This window comes from Ranitomeya variabilis, chromosome 4, assembly GCF_051348905.1.
Source record: "Ranitomeya variabilis isolate aRanVar5 chromosome 4, aRanVar5.hap1, whole genome shotgun sequence".
NCBI classification, from domain to species: Eukaryota; Metazoa; Chordata; class Amphibia; order Anura; family Dendrobatidae; genus Ranitomeya; species Ranitomeya variabilis.
In genome coordinates, this window is record NC_135235.1 from 678670804 (window position 1) to 678691334 (window position 20531).

Sequence of the window (20531 nt, forward strand, 5' to 3'; positions counted from 1 at the left end):
TGATACCCAGGGTGGAGGGGAGGAGACTCTCCTCCAGGCCCTGGGAACCATATAATTGTTAAAAAAAGAATTAAAGTAAAAAATCATGATATTCTCACCTAGGCATAGGCAGCATCAATAGTAAAAAGTTGGTCATGCTTGTCAAACACTTTGTTTGACAAGTGTGACGAACCTGTCAATCAGTTTTCCAAGCGACGCTACAGATCGCTTGGAAAACGCTAGCATTCTGCAAGCTAATTACGCTAGTGTTTAGAGGGAAAACGCATGCCAATTCTGCATGCGATATACCCGCGGCAGGAGTTGCAGGATTGCCGTGGAAATTTCCACGACAATTCTGCAACGTGTGCACTTAGCCTCATTGTGCCAGTAGTGAGGGCAAATAATGGCGGGAATGTCACTAACTGAGGAGAAGTTTCCATGTAGGGTCTTCACTCAGGATATCATTCACTGAGGCCCCTGATCATGTGACCCCTGACTCCTCCCCTCCTGTGACCTCATCACAGGTCCTGTGCGCACAGAACAGCCATATATGTGGAGTGCGGCTCTGCAGGAGGAGGTAGGTGCTGGAGATTCACATTATTTTCTGTCAGGATTTGCCGTTGTTCACACTCGTCCGTTCTTCATACACAAACACTCGGTTTTCCTCTGTGTGATGTTGCTCTTTCTATCTGTATCCGGGAAGCTGTCACATGGGACAACGCTGTTCTCCCTCTCATAACGGGTTAATCCTTCTTCCTCCCTGGAGCTGCGGGCCTCAGTCACACCTGCGTCCCTTCACCAAGGGCAACACCCATAATAATACACATGCCTCTCCGCTCCGTACATGAATGTCACCCAATAGGACATACGTGGTTCTGCGCTGTACATGAATTGCCCCCAATAGTATACACGCTGCTCCGCTCCGTACATGAATCGCCCCAATAGGACACACGCGGCTCCGCTCCGTACATGAATCGTCCTCCAATAGGACATATGCGGCTCCGCTCCGTACATGAATTTTCCCCAATAGGACATATGCGGCTCCGCTCCGTACATGAATTTTCCCCAATAGTACACAAGCTGCTCCGCTCCGTACATGAATCGTCCAACATTAGGACACACGCGGCTCTGCTCCGTACATGAATCGTCCCCCAATAAGACACGCTCCGTACATGAATCGCCCCAATAGGACACGCTGCTCGGACACCGCTGTGTCTACTACCCACACCATGCCGCCAATGACCCCTTGGCAAACCACCAGGACAACTGCTTCCTGGGAGTTTAATGCGCATATTAGACAGCCAACTATACTGGACATTGCGCTATATCAAATACTACATAGCAGTGATACTACCTACTCGGTGACACTTTATTCAAAAGGCGACCATATGATAAAGGCCGTTTTACCGGTCGAAACGTCTAGCTGTCGCTTCGCTCATCACCATTAATAAACATTCACCTGAAGCATACTTTTCCCATTGTATGAGTGCAGTGATTCCATATTGAGCTTGTATCTATGCGGCCAGTGGTCCCCTTTCACTAGCACCTTATACCCATAGTAATTTGTCGAGTGCTATCCATCGATATTATATACCACTCCGTACATGAATTGTCCCCAATAGTACACACGCTGCTCCCCTCCGTACATGAATCGTCCCCAATAGTACACATGCGGCTCCGCTCCGTACATGAATCGTCCCCCAATAGGACACGCGTGGCTCCGCTCCGTACATGAATTGTCCCCCAATAGGACACATGCGGCTCTGCTCCATACATGAATCATCCCCCAATAGGACACACGTGGCTTCTCTCTGTACATGAATCGTCCCCCAATAGGACACATGCAGCTCTGCTCCGTACATGAATGGTCCTCAATAGGACACATGCGGCTCCGCTCTGTACATGAATCGTCCCGTAATAGGACACCCGCGGCTCCACTCCGTACATGAATCATCCCCAGTAGGACACACGTGGCTCCGCTTCGTACATGAATCGTCCCCCAATAGGACACATTCGGCTCCGCTCAGTGCATGAATCATCCCCCAATAGGATACACGCAGCTCCGCTCCGTACATGAATCGTCCCTAATAGTACACACGCTGCTCCGCTCCGTACATGAATCATCCCCAATAGGACACATGCGGCTCCACTCCGTACCTGAATCGTCCCCCATTAGGACATTTCTCGGTCGCTGTGTGTGGACAGGGAGGTCACTACATCGCTCCAAGCTCCAGAGGAAAGAGCGGCTCCAGCGCAGAATATAAAGGTTCTGTATCTGGAGACGTAGTTACAATCCGAGGCTGACGAATGACGCGAGTGCTGACACAATGTCCTGAGTTGTCGCTGTCAGTTGGGCACAGATAGATCTGATGTTTCTCGCTCTCGACCAATCAAATCTCCTGAGAGTTCATCGCAATAATAAGAGAAGAAACAGACGGCGAGGATTTAGTTCTATCAGCGAGATACAGATGATACAGACATATATTGTCAAAGACCAGAATCCATGTCACAATGCGGATTCATATACAGTACAGACCAAAAGTTTGGACACACCTACTCATTTAAAGATTTTTCTGTATTTTCATGACTCTGAAAATTGTACATTCACACTGAAGGCATCAAAGCTATGAATTAACACACGTGGAATTATATACTTAACAAAAAAGTGTGAAACAACTGAAATGATGTCTTATATTCTAGGTTCTTCAAAGTAGCCACCGTTTGCTTTGATGACTGCTTTGCACACTCTTGGCATTCTCTTGATGAGCTTCAAGAAGTAGTCACCGGGAATGATCTTCCAACAATCTTGAAGGAGTTCCCAGAGATGCTTAGCACTTGTTGGCCCTTTTGCCTTCACTCTGCGGTCCAGCTGCGTTTCCGCACGTTTTTTTCCGCTGCAGGTGCACATTGGGAAAATTGGATTTTCCATAAGTTTACATGGTACTGTAAACCGCATAGGAAACTGCTGCAGATCTGCAGCATCAAAAACGCTGCGGATCAGCAGTAAAATCCGCAACATTTGCACATAGCCTCAGAGATCCACAATGAACTTCTGGAGTGAGTTTGAAAGTAAAGGGGCCAAATAATATTACACGCCCCACTTTTCAGTTTTTGAATTTCCACAAAAATTTAAAATAACCAATACATTTCGTTCAACTTCACAATTGTGTTCCACTTGTTGTTGATTCTTCACCAAAAATTTACATTTGGTATCTTTATGTTTGAAGCATGATATGTGGGAAAAGGTTGAAAAGTACCAGGGGGCCGAATACTTTTGCAAGGCACTGTATATCTATAAAGAAGAATATGTGTGACTGCCTCACAGTCAGACTGTTTTAGCTGTCCAAACCAACCAATCAGAGCTCACCTTTCACTTTACTTCATCAGCTTCAGTGCTTAAAACTGAACTCTGGTTATATAGGCAACCAAAAGTAACTTCCTGTTAGACAATTTTCATAAATGAGGTCCCAGTTACTTATGCAACAGCCATTGCTATCATTACAGACTTTAGAGTGACTCAGGCTCGGACTGGGGCACCGGAGAATCCTCCGGTGGGCCCCGCCCCCATCCTCCTTCATTTGTGATTTGTCCCTGCCCTGCATGTGGTGCACGTGCAGCATAGTTTATTTATTCTATAGCCGGGGCCCGGCGCACAGCAGGCTGTACCGAAGAGGAAGAATGTGATGTGATTGAAGTGCTGTGCAAGCAACTGCGCGGCAGCTGCTCGCTCCTTCACATGATGAAATGATCATCTTTCGCACTGCTGCCGACGGCGCCGAGTCTGTGCTCTTGATAAGAGCAGGCTGCAGCCCGTGCGCAGCGTGGTGCGAGTGCCGACCTCACCTCACTGACTTCTGCCAGCACAGTCCAAGGAAGCAGCTGAGCTGACTGACTGTGTGTGTGACAGGGACGCACGCACACACTGCACTGAGTGAGTCTGCAGCACGGGTCATCACTGACCTGTTTCTTGTTACTTTGCCCACCCTCGACACCGCCTCTCTGTCTGAGTGACTCTGGAGTCTGGACTAAGGGTGTTCTAATGCTGATTGGCTGACAGATGCAGGCAGGAGCAGCCAATCAGCATTAGTTTTCTTTGTGTGACCTCACAGTCACACAGGTCACAGCACACCTCAATGAGCTGTGCTGTGATTGGTTGTCTGTCCTCCTGCCCAAGCAGCACAGGCACACAGGTGCGCACTGTCTGCAATACTACGATCGGAGGCTGCCTGGAGCTGAGGGACGTCACATTTTTTTTGATGATTGCAGCCAGTCAGTAAGGTCAGGTGTAAGTAAAATATGCCTGCAGCATAGTTCGAGACACTGAGACAGTTAATGGGAGGCCCCCCTGCAATCTGAAGGTGACACAAGGTGGGGGTCCCTCATAGAAAATTTCTAATTTCCTGTGGTCCCCTCCCCCTTTTGTGCATATTCCACACTACTAATGTTAGTAGTGTGTGTGTATGTGCAACATTTGGCCTATCTAGCTATTAAATTAAAGGGTTAAATGGCGGAAAAAAATAGCGTGGGCTCCCGCGCAATTTTCTCCGCCAGAGTGGTAAAGCCAGTGACTGAGGGCAGATATTAATAGCCTAGAGAGGGTCCATGGTTATTGGCCCCCCCCCTGGCTACAAACATCTGCCCCCAGCTACCCCAGAAAAGGCACATCTGGAAGATGCGCCTATTCTGGCACTTGGCCACTCTCTTCCCACTCCCGTGTAGCGGTGGGATATGGGGTAATGAAGGGTTGATATCACCTTGCTATTGTAAGGTGGCATTAAGCCAGATTAATAATGGAGAGGCGTCCATTATTACATCTATCCATTATTAATCCAATAGTACGAAATGGTTAATAAAACACACACACATTATTACAAAGTATTTTAATGAAATAAAGACACAGGGTGTTGTAATATTTTATTAGACTCTTAATCCACCTGATGACCATTGTTCTGTGACAAACAAAAAATAAAAAATCAACAATATCTCATACCTTCTGTCGTCCAGTCACGTCCCACGATGTAAATCCATCTGAATGGGTTAAATCATTTTACAGCCAGGAGCTCTGCTAATGCAGCTGTGCTCGTGGATGTAAAAACCCAGGGAATGAAGCCAGGGAATGCAGGGGAATGACCTGTAGTTACCTTCAGTCTTTGTGATGCGCCCCCTGCTGGATGTCCTCATATGACCTCGAGCGTGGGAACTTTTCAGAATATTTTCCCAGCCTCGAGGTCATATTAGGACATCCAGCAGAGGGCGCATCACCGCGACTCAAGGTAAATACAGGACATTCCTGCCAATTCCTCCACCAATCAGCGTGTGAAACAGCTGATGCGATGACGTCACTTCATTGTGTCAGCTGTGTACCCCGAAGAGTCGGCGCACTGGAGGCAGGGAGAGAAGCAGAGCTCCAGGGAACGGGACCGAGGTGAGTACGTGGTGTTCATTTTTTTTTACTCATGTGTATGGGCTATTTGGGTGGGCATGGGCTATGGTGGTGTGTGACATGGTGCTGCATAAGGGGGTGACATGCTGCACATGGGGAGGTTATGGGGGCGACATGCAGTGTATATGGGGAGGCTGTGTGGAGCTCATGCCGCATATGGGGAGGCTATGGGAGGCTCATATGATATGCAGAAGGGGCTGTGCTCAGGTTCAAATGATATATAGGGGGATGTCAACATACTTAATTCTGCTCAATATTAGGTGATATAATTAATATTAATAAAATGATCAATAGTATAATAATTATAATATATTGATATTAAAATTGAGCAGAATTAATTTTGGCCTATTGGTTCAACCCTCCACAGCAGCCTCGGTCTCATGTGGCCCCTTGGGAAAATTAATTGCCCACCCCTTGTCTATATGAACCTAAAAATAAAAATGATGGCTCTTGAAAAAAAAAAGGAAGCACAAAACTCGAGCTCAAAGCTTGAAAATTTCACCATCATGAAAGGGTTAACAAAATTAATAAAGGGGATGGGAGAACTACAATACCCAGAGATATTAGCAAAATTAGGATTATTTAGTGTAGAAAAAAGACGACTGAGGGGCGATCTAATAACTATGTATAAGTATATAGGGGGACAATACAAATATCTTTCCGAGGATCTGTTTATACCAAGGAAGGTGACGGTCACAAGGGGGCATTCTCTGCGTCTGGAGGAGAGAAGGTTTTTCCACCAATATAGAAGAGGATGAAGAATGGCCCCACTATCTTTGTATGGGGAGGTATATGAGATGGTACAAAGATAGTGTGGCCATTCTTCATCAGTGGAAACCTAAATGCCACTGGATATCTGAAATTGCTACATGATGATATGTTGCCCTCGTTATGCACTTTAGATGGCACGTTCCCTGAGTTTTTCCAGCAAGATGTTGCACCACCACATTATGGGTGTCAGGTCCGAGCATTCCTACATGAAAAGTGTCCTGGAAAGTGGATTGGTTGTCATAGCGGGCCAGTTGAATGGCCACCAAGGTCTCCAGATCTGACCCCATTAAGGCACCGTCACATTAAGCGACGCTGCAGCGATAGCGACAGCGATGCAGATCGCTGCAGCGTCGCTGTTTGATCGCTGGAGAGCTGTCACACAGACAGCTCTCCAGCGACCAACGATGCCGAGGTCCCCGGGTAACCAGGGTAAACATCGGGTTGCTAAGCGCAGGGCCGCGCTTAGTAACCCGATGTTTACCCTGGTTACCAGCGTAAAAGTAAAAAAAACAAACAGTACATGCTCACCTGCGCGTCTCCCAGCGTCTGCTTCCTGACACTGACTGAGCTCCGGCCCTAACAGCAGAGCGGTGACGTCACCGCTGTGCTTTCACTTTCACTTTAGGGCCGGATCTCAGTCAGAGCAGGAAGCAGACGCTGGGAGACGCGCAGGTGAGCATGTACTGTTTGTTTTTTTTACTTTTACGCTGGTAACCAGGGTAAACATCGGGTTACTAAGCGCGGCCCTGCGCTTAGTAACCCGATGTTTACCCTGGTTACCAGTGTAAAACATCGCTGGTATCGTTGCTTTTGGTGTCAAACACAACGATACACGGCGATCGGACGACCAAATAAAGTTCTGGACTTTATTCAGCGACCAGCGACATCACAGCAGGATCCTGATCGCTGCTGCGTGTCAAACTAAACGATCTCGCTATCCAGGACGCTGCAACGTCACGGATCGCTAGCGATATCGTTTAGTGTGACGGTACCTTTAGACTTTTATCTTTGGGGTCATCTAAAGGCAATTGTCTATGCTATGAAGATACGAGATGGGCAGCATCTGAAACAATGGATACTGGAAGCCTGTGCTAGCATTTCCTCTGCGGTGTTGCTACCAGTGTGTCAAGAGTGGGAGAAAAGTTTACCCCCTCCCATATACTAATGTGCCACGAACAGGAAGTTGATATCACCAACCATTCCCATTTTATTTAGGTGTATCCATATAAATGGCCCGCCCTGTATAGGAAGCCTAATGTCATTATGTCAGGAGCTTAACCTGTATTTTGTTTTCTGCTCACTTCTATCTTTTTCTTGCCATAGTGAGCCGACACCAGACAATCTTAACGGGTGAGTTCAATTTCAAGATCTCAGCCTCAGAATTGTGAGTAGTGCCCCTGTTTCCATTATTAATGATCATTCATGTTTTTATAGATGGGATGTCATTGTTTTCTTGTTCACATTTAGGAACAGGGTTCTCTACATCTTCAATCATGTGAGGTTTATGGTTCATTCACACGGCCATCAATTCTGTCATGCAAAAGAATTGGTCCGACTCAAACTCTCCCCGCTCTGTCGCAGAGTTTAACTGTAATGGCGCGCTGTGCACACCGATAGTTAAATGTAGTGTAGCTCCAGGTGGGCTCCTCAGAGCACAGGGCCCAGGCCAACAGCACACCCTGACCCCTATCGTTAGTTACACTACTGCATGCACCTATAGACTTGTATGGGTACGTGTCATCCAAATATCAGATGCACTTGCACCTTGCTGCCATAATTGCACATCTGCACTATCCCATAGTAGAACACTGGGCCTAGTGCTATCCGATACAACATCACATAGCTCTCGGCCATGTCATACGCTAGTGTGAGCGAACCCATAAAATATAGTTCCTGGTCTGTGCAGTGAGCTGCTTATTAGGCCTCATCTGCACTGACATGTTTTCGTCAGTAATTTGAAGAATACATGTGAATTTTTCTATTATATTCTGCGTGGGTTCAGCTCTGAGTTTTGTCTTACAAATCCCAGTGCTGAATGGTGACCAAAATACGAAAGTGTGAATGAGGCCTAACTCTGCATTAGTCCTGTGTCCTGCTCTGTCTTCTTTATTTCCATATCCGTACTGGAGCCAGTGCTGTAAAATGACATTACATTCCACAGTGTTGGGTTCTGTACTGGTAATTGGAATCAAGGAGAGTTATAAGCCTGAGTCTGGAGGGCTGTGTGTGTGTATATATATATATATATATATATATATATATATATATACTGTATACACACACACAGACGGAATCCGCAGTGGAATAGAGGACCTCCTGTGCTGTGCAGTATATAGAGGATGTGTCCTGTGCTGTGCAGTATATAGAGGATGTGTGCTGTGCAGTATATAGAGGATGTGTCCCGTGTGGTGTAGTGTATAGAGGTTAATAAACACTACGTTTGATATTACATCATTTTGCAACATAATTGGTATTATTTCTATATAACTGCAAGGTGGGCCCCAAGAATGATTTTTCTCTGGTGGGCCCAAGGTACTCCAGTCCGACGCTGGAGTGACTAATCAGGTTACCCCACCTTACTGACTATATGGTTGCTGCCCCTTTAAGAGTAACTCTTTGGACGCTGTCGCTCTAATTCTTTAAGACCCTATGGGCAAAAACTATGGTTTTGCATTCAACACACAGACACATATTTTCTACTAGATTTCTGTAAAGCATAAGTTCGAGGGGACAAATCTCATGAAGTTTGGTTATTTTGAGCTTTAATATTCGCAGTATTTTGTCTGGTGTTGAAGACAGACCGTGCAAAATTTCACTAAAACTGGGTGAAAAATGTGGTTTTGTATTCAACGAGCTATTACACACAGATTTTCTGCTTTATATGTATATATACACTATGGTTCCAAAGTTTAGGGTCACCCAGACAATTTTGTGTTTTCCATGAAAACTTATACTTTTATTAATCAAATGAGTTGCCAAATCAATTGAAAATCTAGTCCAGACATTGACAAGGTTCGAAAAAAATATTTTTATTTGAAATAATAATTTTCTCCTTCAAACTTTTTGTCAAAGAATTTCCCCTTTGCAGCAATTACAGCTTTGCAGACCTTTGCCATTCTAGCAGTTAATTTGCTGAGGTAATCTGGAGAAATTTCACCCAATGCTTCCAGTAGCTTCCCCCACAAGTTGGTTTGGCTTGATGGGCACTTTTTGCATACCATACGGTCAAGCTGCTCCCACAACAGCTCAATGGGGCTGAGATCTGATGACTGCTCTGGCCACTCCATTACAGATGGAATACCAGCTGCCTGCTTCTTCCCTAAATAGTTCTTGCATAATTTGGACGTGTGCTTTGGGTCATTGTCCTGTTGTAGGATGAAATTGGCTCCAATCAAGCGCTGTCCATAGGGTATGGCATTGCAAAATGGAGTGATAGCCTTCCTTATTCAAAATCCGTTTTACCTTGTACAAATCTCGCACTTTACCAGCACCAAAGCAACCCCAGACCATCACATTACCTCCATGCTTGACAGATTGCATCAGGCACTCTTCCAGCATCTTTTCAGTTGTTCTGTGTCTCACAAATGTTCTTCTGTATGATCCAAACACCTCAAACTTGGATTCATCTGTCCATAACACTTTTTTCCAATCTTCCTCTGTCCAATGTCTGTATTCTTTTGCCCATATTAATCTTTTCCTTTTATTAGCCAGTCTCAGATATGGCTTTTTCTTTGCCAATCTGCCCTGAAGGCCAGCATCCTGGAGTCACCTTTTCACTGTAGACGTTGACACTGGCGTTTTGCGTCTACTATTTAATGAAGCTGCCAGTTGAGGAACTGTGAGGTGTCGATTTCTCAAACTACAGACTCTAATGTACTTGTCTTGTTGCTTAGTTGTGCAGCGGGGCCTCCCACTTCTCTTTCTACTCTTGTTAGAGCCTGTTTGTGCTCTCCTCTGAAGGGAGTAGTACACACCGTTGTAGGAAATCTTCAGTTTCCTGGAAATTTCTCACATGGAATAGCCTTCATTGCTAAGAACAAGAATAGACTGTTGAGCTTCACATGAAAGTTCTTTTTTTCTGGCCATTTTGAGAGTTTAATGGAACCAACAAATGTAATGCTCCAGATTCTCAACTAGCTCAAAGGAAGGTCAGGTGTATAGCTTCACTAATTAGCCAAACTGATTTCAGCTGTGCTAACATACGTGCATAAGAGTTTTCAAGGGTATTCTAACCATCCATTAGTCTTCTTATGCAGGTAGAAAACACAAAGTACCATAAGAACATTGGAGTGATGGTTGTTGGAAATGTGCCTCTATACGCCTATGAAGATATTGCATTACAAACCAGGTGTTTGCAGGTAGAATAGTCATTTACCACATTATCAATGTATAGAATGTATTTCTGAATCATTTAATGTTAGCTTCATTGGAAAAAACTGCTTTTCTTTAAAAAATAAGGAAATTTCTAAGTGCCCTAAACTTTAGAACGGTAGTGTAGATGTGAAAAAGAAAACTAAATATTATAAAATAATAAATCTCAGCATAAGTTTCCTTTATTATCTCCAGTAGTTTTATTATTACTTAGGATTTTTATTATGTTACATCGGCTCATCATCTTCTAATTCAGGTCCCTACAATCCTTTTAGTGAAGAAAATTTTCCTTATTTGCCCATCAAAGATTGATATGGACAGAGACAAGATGTCAGAGAGGATATTACACTTTACCCTAGAGATCCTCTTCCGGCTTACTGGAGAGGTGAGAGACTCTGATGATGTCACATTACATTATTCTTATCTTTGGGAATAACAGATGGACAGAACTGGAGAGGTGAGGACTCTGGAAATGTCTGTAGTGAGATTTATTTATGTGTCTCTCCATAACCAGGATTACACAGTAGTGAAGAAGACCTCTAGTGAGCGCTGTCAGGACCCTGTGTCTGAGGAATGGGGAAGACCCCTGAGACCCATCACTGGGCCTCCACCGCACCTGCTGATACATGACAACAATGACCAGAAGATTCTAGAACTCGCCTACAAGATGATTGAGCTGCTGACTGGAGAGGTGACACCGCTTGGAATGCTGGGACATTATACAGTAACAGTTATGAAGGTATCTGGGGATGACGGTATCATTGTATGTGTCAGGTTCCTATAAGGTGTCAGGATGTCGTTGTCTATTTCTCCATGGAGGAGTGGGAGTATTTAGAAGGACACAAAGATCTGTACAAGGGCGTCATAGTGGAAGTTCCCCAGCCCCTCACATCACCAGGTAATAGACAGGACAAAATTCACATGGCCTATAATTCTCTGTATGTAAAAATTGAATTCAGTCCCTGTATATGTTTCCTCCAGATCTATCCAGTAAGAGGACAACACCAGAGAGATGTCCCTGTCCTCTTCTTCCTCAGGACTGTAAAAAAGAAGATCCCAATGTTCCTCAAGATCATCTGGTATATGGAGGAAAAGTGTTCTTAGATCTTCCCTATGATGTGTAGACGGGAGTGAAAGTTTTGTGTTCAGAATTGTTTTATCCACCAGTATTATATGTTCTATACTTGTGTAATGAGAATGGTGGAGATGGCAGGATTAGAGCTGATCATAGATATGACTTCTCCATCTGTCTGTGACTTTTACAATATTTGTTTCAGGGTGAAGATCTGACCCATATTAATACTACAGAGACATATGTGAGGAGTGATGAGTGGTGTAAAGAGGAGATTCCTACATATGACTACCCAGGTGAGTAGTAACCATTAACTGCAGAAAAGTAACAGATTCTTCTCATTCACCGGTTGTGGCTGCTTTATCGGTGGTGTAATCCGGCCATATTACTAGGATCACCATTTTGCCTTTAGACCACAACATTCTCCTCCACCAAAACTGATCAAATGATTTTGGGCATTGAAAGCCCTTTTCTGTAGAACTTACAACATGGAAGATACACCTACCCCCTTGAATTAGAAGATGCTGACGGTTATTTGCCCAGATCTGTAAACTACAAAGTCAAATGACAGCGTACGTAGAATGTGCTGACAAGTTAGAAAATCACTTAATAAAAAATATTATGAAGGGTCTGTAAACGAAACAGGAGAATAATGATGCTGTTGGATTTCTAGATCCCTGACATCTTATTGTATGAATCTAACTTTTCTCCATTTTGTGCTACTGAATGTGCTCATATGGTCCCTACGAGACCAGGCCCAGTCTTTCTGGCCAAACTTCACTTTTATGATCGACAACATTAAATGTGTAGTGAGGCCAAGTGTGAATTTCTGTACAATAACAACAGAGTTTCCCTTTATCCTGACTTTTCAATCTCTTTTATTCTGACTAACTTCAAACAAGATCATGATAAACTACATAAAAACATTACACCTTTGCCATGATATATCTCTAAGCTGTGTATGACTGATGGCTGAAATATATATTTTTTCACGTCTTCAGGAGATGTGAAAAATGGCTCGAGCCCTGGTTTCATGGATTCACTCCACGTCATAAATTCCATTATGTTTTGAATTTTAAGGAATTTGGATTCCTGCACAATCTCTCCTGAAATGGGGAGCACTAATATTTTCTCTACTCTCCTGGACAGGATTTATTGTAGCTCTAATGAATAAATGAGTGCAAGACTGTTGACTTTGATCATTTCAGTAAATGTGTTATTGTGTATACTCTGTTTTAACCTCTTCCCGCATGCCAGTTTTGTGTTCCTATTCATGCCCCATTTTTCATATCTGACATGTGTCACTCTATGTGGTGATATCTTTGGAATTATTCACAAAGGACAATAATAGACAGACCTTACAAATTATTTTCCAACTTCTCTTGAATCCAACAATACTCTACATATTGATGTACACTACTATCTGGGGACACGTCTGGGTTAAGAAGGGAAGGAGCACCATTTAGCTATTTGAATGCAGATCTTGCTGGAATAGTTTGCAGACATAATGTATTGGAGGCAATGTTCTTGGTCACCTGGCCAGATTCCAGGGAATGTTTTGCTCATCACCATTTAACCCCTCTACGTGGATCTGGACTTGCACAGAGACTTCCAGGCTTGGGTCATGGTGTTACCTGCTGTTCTGTGGAGTGAAATGGGAAAAATAGTCATAGCCAGGTCAGAACCAGGAGAGCAGAGAAAATTTAAGATCAGAAGATGCAAGAGTATCCAGAAAACAGGCCGAGGTCACAACAGGAAACAAACACACAAGCCAGGAGCTGAGCACAGAGGACTGAACCACAGGAAAACAAGGCTGTACCTGTCAGCTTCCAGCAATTTGCTATGAGCTTTAGTAGGGTGTGGTGCTCTCCATTTGGCGGAAGCAGGTAGCAGATTACTGCAGCTGGACAGCACACACACCCATACTGCCTGAGGCCAGTCTCACACGTCCAGATAATTCCGGTATTGGAGAAAACGGTACCAGAGTTGTCCGTGTGCTTATGTAGGCCGTCCGTGTGGTGTCCGTGTGATGTCCGTTAGTACGTTTTTAGGGTCCGTGTGCTGTACGTGTACTGTACGTGTGTCCGTGTGTGTGTATTGCAACAATTTTTACAATTTTAACCCTATGACGGGAAAAACATTTACGGACAGCACACGGATGGCACATGGACAGCATCCGTGTGCGGTACGTGTTTACACGGACCCATTGACTTTAATGGGTCCGTGTGATCCGTGCGCTCCCACGAACACTGACATGTCTCCGTGTTTTGCAAACGGACACACGGTCCGTGAAAACACGCTGACATGTGCAGAGACACATTTACTTTAATGTGTCTACGTGAGTCAGTGTCTCCGGTACGTGAGGAAACTGTCATCACACGTCCTGGAGCCACTAGTGTGTGAAACCGGCCTGAGTGGATGGTACTACTGGTCCCAGGCATCGTAATCTTAGTGGCTGGAAAGAGCCTGCACCACCCAGAGCTTCTGATTCCGACCTCTCCATCACCAGCGCTGCCTGCAGAATGAATAAGGTGGCTCCTGATGACAAGCAGATGCTGCAGGAGCAGATCCAAGACGAGATGGAACACACCATTTGCAAAAGCCATATTATGACAAAATGGCAGAAAACCAGAGCAGTAGAAATCCCTATAAAGTGACTCAATTTTGGAAACTATAACCCTCAGTGAATTAATCTATAGGAATAGTGACAATTTTGACTCCATGAACTTTCTGGAAATTAGCATACAGTGAATGTTGGAGAGTGAAAATTGCAAATATGCCATTTTATTTCCCAACATAAAGTGCCCAGATTGTGATCCAAGAGACACGCTCTATAAATTAAATGGGTTCTTCTTGCTATAGTAATGCCAAATACATTGATGCTAAACGTTGTTTGGGCATACTGCAAGGCTTAGAAGCTAGGGTGAGATTTGACTTTGGGAGAGCCGATATTGCTGGATTGGTTTATGGAATGCATGTTGCTTTTCAAGAGCCTTTAAGCCACTAAGAATGTGGAAACCTGTTTTTCCACTGAGACATGATGGACCTGAAAGGGGGCTTGTTATATGTGGGATGAGTAGAAGTTTAGTGGAATAATTTTTGTCTACATAACATTGTTTGGTGGCTTTTTAAGCTATATTTGGGAAGCAGAATGAACAAACAGTTGAACCCCACGCTCTACTGTTTCATCCTATGAGGTTTTCTATTAGACTGTAAACTGTCATTATTTTGGTGAATAATTCAATATTTTTACATAACTTGCTATTTTTACTGATAGTTTAAATAGAAATGTTAAGTGTAAAGTGTGAGGATATTTTATTAAAAAATAATTGGTTTTATTCTTGGCAGATGACTGTACCAGGAGATCAGAGGGACAGCTGACCTCTTCAATTTTTAAATCAGATGATCTTGAGATCCCACAGGATACAACTGAAGTGAATGCCGTTACTCCAGATATACCATCATCCCTTCACAGAAAAGATCTGTCATCTGATCCTTTGAAACAGGTCCTGTCTTCTAATTCATTACCAACTACTAAGGAACATCAAAGTCATAAAATCAGCATTAAAAAACGAGCTGCTTCTAAAGCAAAGAAGCCATTTTCATGTTCAGAATGTGGAAAAAGTTTTGTAAATAAATCAAATTTTGTTATACACCAGAGAATTCACACAGGGGAGAAGCCTTTTGCATGTTCAGAATGTGGGAAATGTTTTAACCAGAAATCAAGTCTTAGTGGACACCAAAGAACCCATACAGGGGAGAAGCCTTTTTCATGTTCAGACTGTGGGAAATGTTTTAACCAGAAATCAAATTATGTTAAACACCAGAGAATTCACACAGGGGAGAAAACTTTTTCCTGTTCAGAATGTGGGAAATGTTTTACAGATACATCAAATCTTATCGCACATCAGAGAACTCACACAGGGGAGAAGCCTTTTTCATGTTCAGAATGTGAGAAATGTTATAACTATAAATCGGATCTTGTTAGGCACCAAAGAACCCACACAGGGGAGAAGCCTTTTGCATGTTCAGAATGTGGGAAATGTTTTAACCGGAAATCGAATCTTGATGAACACCAAATAGCTCACACAGGGAAGAAGCCTTTTTCATGTTCAGAATGTGGGAAATATTTTAACCGGAAATTGCATCTTGATGAACACCAAATAACTCACACAGGGAAGAAGCCTTTTTCATGTTCAGAATGTGGGAAATGTTTTATACGGAAATCGAATTTTGATGAACATCAAAGAACCCACACAGGAGAGAAGCCTTTTTCATGTTCAGAATGTGGGAAATGTTTTAACTCTAAATCGTATCTTGTTAAGCACCAAAGAACCCACACAAAAAATGTCAGAATGTGAAAAGGTTTTGTGGTGAAAAAATCTCTTCTTAATCACCAGAACAGTGAAACAGGGCAAAAGCCTTTTTCAGGTTCTTCGTGTGGGAAATGTTTTACACAAAAATCAACTCTTAATAAACATCAGAGATGTCACACAGGACAAAGCCATTTTCGTGTTTAAAATGTTGGAAATGTTTAACCTGAAAAGGTTTTATTCCTGAAGGTGTTGTCCACCAGTAGGACAACACCTTATTGTTTGGCCTCATTAAAATAAAAACACTCATACTCGCCTCCTGTACCTGAACCATTCCAGCAGTGTCAGGACTCGTGTTCTTGGAGCTCACATGAGGTTTTTACATCACATGAGCCTTGCGCCCAATCAGCAAAGACTTCACTGTCCCCATTTTCATACGTATTGAACATTAACAGGAAGGTTACTCTGTCTTCCTCTTGATGTTCGATTTGTCCGAAGGTGAGGACAGTGATACCAGCGCTGATTTCGGCACAGTGGTCACATGACGTAACAACCTCACATGAACCCCAGGAATGCAAGTGCCGACACTACTGGAATGCCGACAGCATGGGAGGTGAGCATAAATGTTTTTGTTTTAAAGGGACCAATCATGAGGAAATATAAGAAAGGGTTGTCCAAGAAGTGGAAAACCCCTTTAAACATTAAAAATCCCACATGGATAGACAGCATTATTAGTGATGAGCAAGCACTAAAATAATCGAGTGTTCGAATAGAGCAGGTCGGATGCTCTGCAGACTTATCAATGAGGTCTGGGGGGCAGGAAAACCTGTGAAATGGGTGGAAACAGCACTCAAATGGAATGGGAACAGCACAGGGAAGATACCTGGATGCATCTTTGACTCCCAGGTTGCTGCTCGGATCAATGGTGTCAAAGTATTATGCCACTTTTACAGAGTGAAAACAAAACCGAAGATAACATTTATTTTACAAGAAAAGATATTAGGAAACATTCTTTCTTGTATAATTTATTTTATATAAGGCAATTTAAAAAGGAGAAAAAAAGCATCCTCTACCCCTTAGGTTATGTTTGCACATAGCTTTTTGCACTTTCCCATTGCTTTCGATGGTGAAAAAAATATTCACTGTAAATGTAATTTTAACATTTTACTACCTTATATTGGTATGTGGTGTGTGTGACATGGGCAGACATGTCCTGTTTAATTTATGAAGAAGGGGCTCTGAAACTCACAAAACATATCCGGGCAATGCAAGAACTTCCAAAAATTAGAAGGAAGAGGTACTCCGATAGCCAGGAAGACACATACAGGAGGACCTCGGAAAACCTTTTTTTTTTCCCATTTTTATGGTGTGGGACTCTTACACTGGTAAAGCCTATGCACTAAGTGCAAGGTCTAGCAAAAATGTAAATGAGGGACTGCAATGCACTCTGGAAGACACACAGAGGATGGCCTCAGAATTAATGTTTTGACAATTTTAAAAAGATTGTGATGAGGCCCTCACCAACGACTATCTCCCTGGGTCACGTTACATTTGCCTTTTTGTGAATGTCTGCAGATGACCACAAACAGCCTGAATTTCTCCAAGAATTCATGGAAAGCAGCTATCATGTTGCAGACTGTGGAAGAGATTTATGTGACCAGAAGGAATACTCATCTGATGGAAATGATACTGACATAAGACGAGAAATAGAATAAGATGGGAAAAAGCAAATGCTTAACTTGAATAAAAGAGAGAATAATTTTCAAAACAGTGGGACTCCTACACTGCTAAAGTCTATAAACTCTGTGCAAGGGCTGGAAAAAAATCAGGGGGTGAGAATGCAATACACCCTAGAAGATAGGTAGAGGAGGGCCTCAGAATAATGTTTTTGACAAATTTAAAAGAGTGGGACACCAAGACCCGCTCCCGCAGCAGGCACATTTTTTCCTGGCCCACAGCCTCTGCGTGCACCACCATCAGCAGGACATCCCCTTCCCTTACCTCATGCCTTGCGCATTTTTTAGTTGGATAATAAATACCTGAAAAATGTATGGTATTTGGAAAATTAAATATATAGCCTTAAAAAGGACTTTTGTTTTAAGCTGGCTGCAGCAATAGACCTGTGAAATGAGTAGACGCCAATAAACGCTGTCTATATGCCTCTTATACTATAATTCCCTAATCGAGCAACAATCCCTACAATCAGTGCAGGTAACTGCAGTATTGTTAAGGATATGCATTTGATTGAAGATATACAAAATGAATGAATATATACAAAATGGACGCTTACATCAATACACATAAGAATCATAGAGACTGATTATATGTCTACGTGGTAGAAATCATACAGTCATATGAAAAAGTTTGGGCACCCCTATTAATCTTAAGCTTAATGTTTTATAAAAAATTTTTTTTTTTGCAACAGCTATTTCAGTTTCATATATCTAATAACTGTTGGACACAGTAATGTTTCTGCCTTGAAATGAGGTTTATTGTACTAACAGAAAATGTGCAATCTGCATTCAAACAAAATTTGACAGGTGCATAAGTATGGGCACCCTTATCATTTTCTTGTTTTAAATACTCCTACCTACTTTTTACTGACTTACCAAAGCCCTTTTTTTGGTTTTGTAACCTCATTGAGCTTTGAACTTCATAGCTAGGTGTATGCAATCATGAGAAAAGCTACTTAAAGTAGCCACTTGCAAGTTGTTCTCCTGTTTGAATCTCCTCCGAAGAGTGGCATCATGGGCTCCTCAAAACAATTGTCAAATGATCTGAAAACAAAGATTATTCAACATAGTTGTTCAGGGGAAGGATATAAAAAGCTGTCTCAGAGGTTTAACCTGTCAATTTCCACTGTGAGGAACATAGTAAGGAAATGGAAGAACACAGGTACAGTTCTTGTTAAGGCCAGAAGTGGCAGGCCAAGAAAAACATCAGAAAGGCAGAGAAGAATAATGGTGAGATCAGTCAAGAACAATCCTCAGGCCACCTCCAGAGATCTGCAGCATCAACTTGCTGCAGATGGTGTCACTGTGCATCGGTCAACTATACAACGCACTTTGCACAAGGAGAAGCTGTATGGGAGAGTGATGCGGAAGAAGCTGTTTCTGCAAGCATGCCACAAACAGAGTCGGCTGAGGTATGCAAAAGCACATTTGGAGAAGCCAATTTCTTTTTGGAAGAAGGTCCTGTGGACTCATGAAACCAAGATTGAGTTGTTTGGTAAAACAAAAAGGCGTTATGCATGGTGGCAAAAAAACACAGTGCGTTGTATAGTTGACCGATGCACAGTGACACCATCTGCAGCAAGTTGATGCTGCAGCTCTCTGGAGATGGTCTGAGGATTGTCCTTGACTGATCTCACCATTCTTCTTCTCTGCCTTTCTGATGTTTTTCTTGGGCTGCCACTTCTGGCCTTAACAAGAACTGTACCTGTGTTCTTCCATTTCCTTACTATGTTCCTCGCAGTGGAAATTGACAGGTTAAATCTCTGAGACAGCTTTTTGTATCCTTCCCCTGAACAACTATGTTGAATAATCTTTGTTTTCAGATCATTTGACAGTTGTTTTGAGGAGCCCATGATGCCACTCTTCAGAGGAGATTCAAACAGGAGAACAACTTGCAAGTGGCTACTTTAAGTAGCTTTTCTCATGATTGCATACACCTAGCTATGAAGTTCAAAGCTCAATGAGGTTACAAAACCAAAAAAAGTGCTTTAGTAAGTCAGTAAAAAGTAGGTAGGAGTATTTAAAACAAGAAAATGATAAGGGTGCCCATACTTATGCACCTGTCAAATTTTGTTTGAATGCAGATTGCACATTTTCTGTTAGTACAATAAACCTAATTTCAAGGCAGAAACATTACTGTGTCCAACAGTTATTAGATATATGAAACTGAAATAGCTGTTGCAAAAAAAACAATTTTTATAAAACATTAAGCTTAAGATTAATAGGGGTGCCCAAACTTTTTCATATGACTGTACCTGTCAGTAGTTTAACCCCTTTCTGACCTCGGGATAGTACGTCCGAGGTCAGATCCCCCACTTTGATGCAGGGCTCCGGGCGGTGAGCCCCCATCAAAGCTGGGACATGTCAGCTGTTTTGAGCAGCTGACATGTGCCCACAATAGCGGCAGGTGAAATCGCGATTCACCTGCGGCTATTAACTAGTTAAATGCCGCTGACAGCGGCATTTAACCGGCACTTCCGGCCATCTGGCCGGAAATGAGCGCATCGCCGACCCCGTCGCATGATTGGGGGTCAGCGATGCATCAGAATGGTAACCATAGAGGTCCTTGAGACCTCTATGGTTACTGATCCCGGCTAGCTGGGAGCACCACCCTGTGGTCGGCACTCATAGCAAGCCTGTTATGATCGTTGCTATGTAGCAGAGCCGATCGAGTTGTGCCAGCTTCTAGCCTCCCATGGAGGCTATTGAAGCATGGCAAAAGTTAAAAAAATGTGAAAAAAATGTGAAAAAAATAAAAAAAATATAAAAGTTTAAATCACCCCCTTTCGCCCAAAATAAATCAATAAAAAAATTAAACCTACACGTATTTGGTATTGCCATGTTCAGAA

The 20531-nt window shown here is 43.0% G+C and overlaps 1 protein-coding gene across 6 annotated transcripts; it reads left to right on the plus strand.

The window, feature by feature from the left end:
- Positions 1-512: 512 nt before the first annotated feature.
- On the plus strand, positions 513-16298 carry LOC143766362 (uncharacterized). Of its 6 annotated transcripts, none has more exons than XM_077253997.1 (9): positions 513-556; positions 7517-7543; positions 10450-10551; positions 10821-10949; positions 11079-11255; positions 11339-11462; positions 11546-11643; positions 11842-11932; positions 14985-16298. In XM_077253997.1, the coding sequence occupies exons 3-9, from the start codon at positions 10486-10488 to the stop codon at positions 15995-15997; spliced, it is 1698 nt and encodes a 565-aa protein (XP_077110112.1). In that variant the 5' UTR covers positions 513-556; positions 7517-7543; positions 10450-10485; the 3' UTR covers positions 15998-16298. The 6 variants fall into 6 exon arrangements, with proteins under 6 accessions (XP_077110112.1, XP_077110113.1, XP_077110116.1 ...); XM_077253998.1 differs by having other exon boundaries at positions 521-556; positions 7517-7577; XM_077254001.1 differs by lacking the exon at positions 513-556 and having other exon boundaries at positions 7521-7543; positions 10840-10949.
- The last annotated feature ends 4233 nt before the right edge of the window (positions 16299-20531 follow it).

Bases quoted from the DNA above. Each gene is read 5' to 3' on its own strand.
- LOC143766362 (XM_077253996.1), top strand. From the start codon at position 10,444: ATGCAGGTAGAAAACACAAAGTACCATAAGAACATTGGAGTGATGGTT. The intron at 11,463-11,545 runs GTAATAGACAGG...TGTTTCCTCCAG, and splicing joins CCAGCCCCTCACATCACCAG to ATCTATCCAGTAAGAGGACA. The intron at 11,933-14,984 runs GTGAGTAGTAAC...TATTCTTGGCAG, and splicing joins TCCTACATATGACTACCCAG to ATGACTGTACCAGGAGATCA.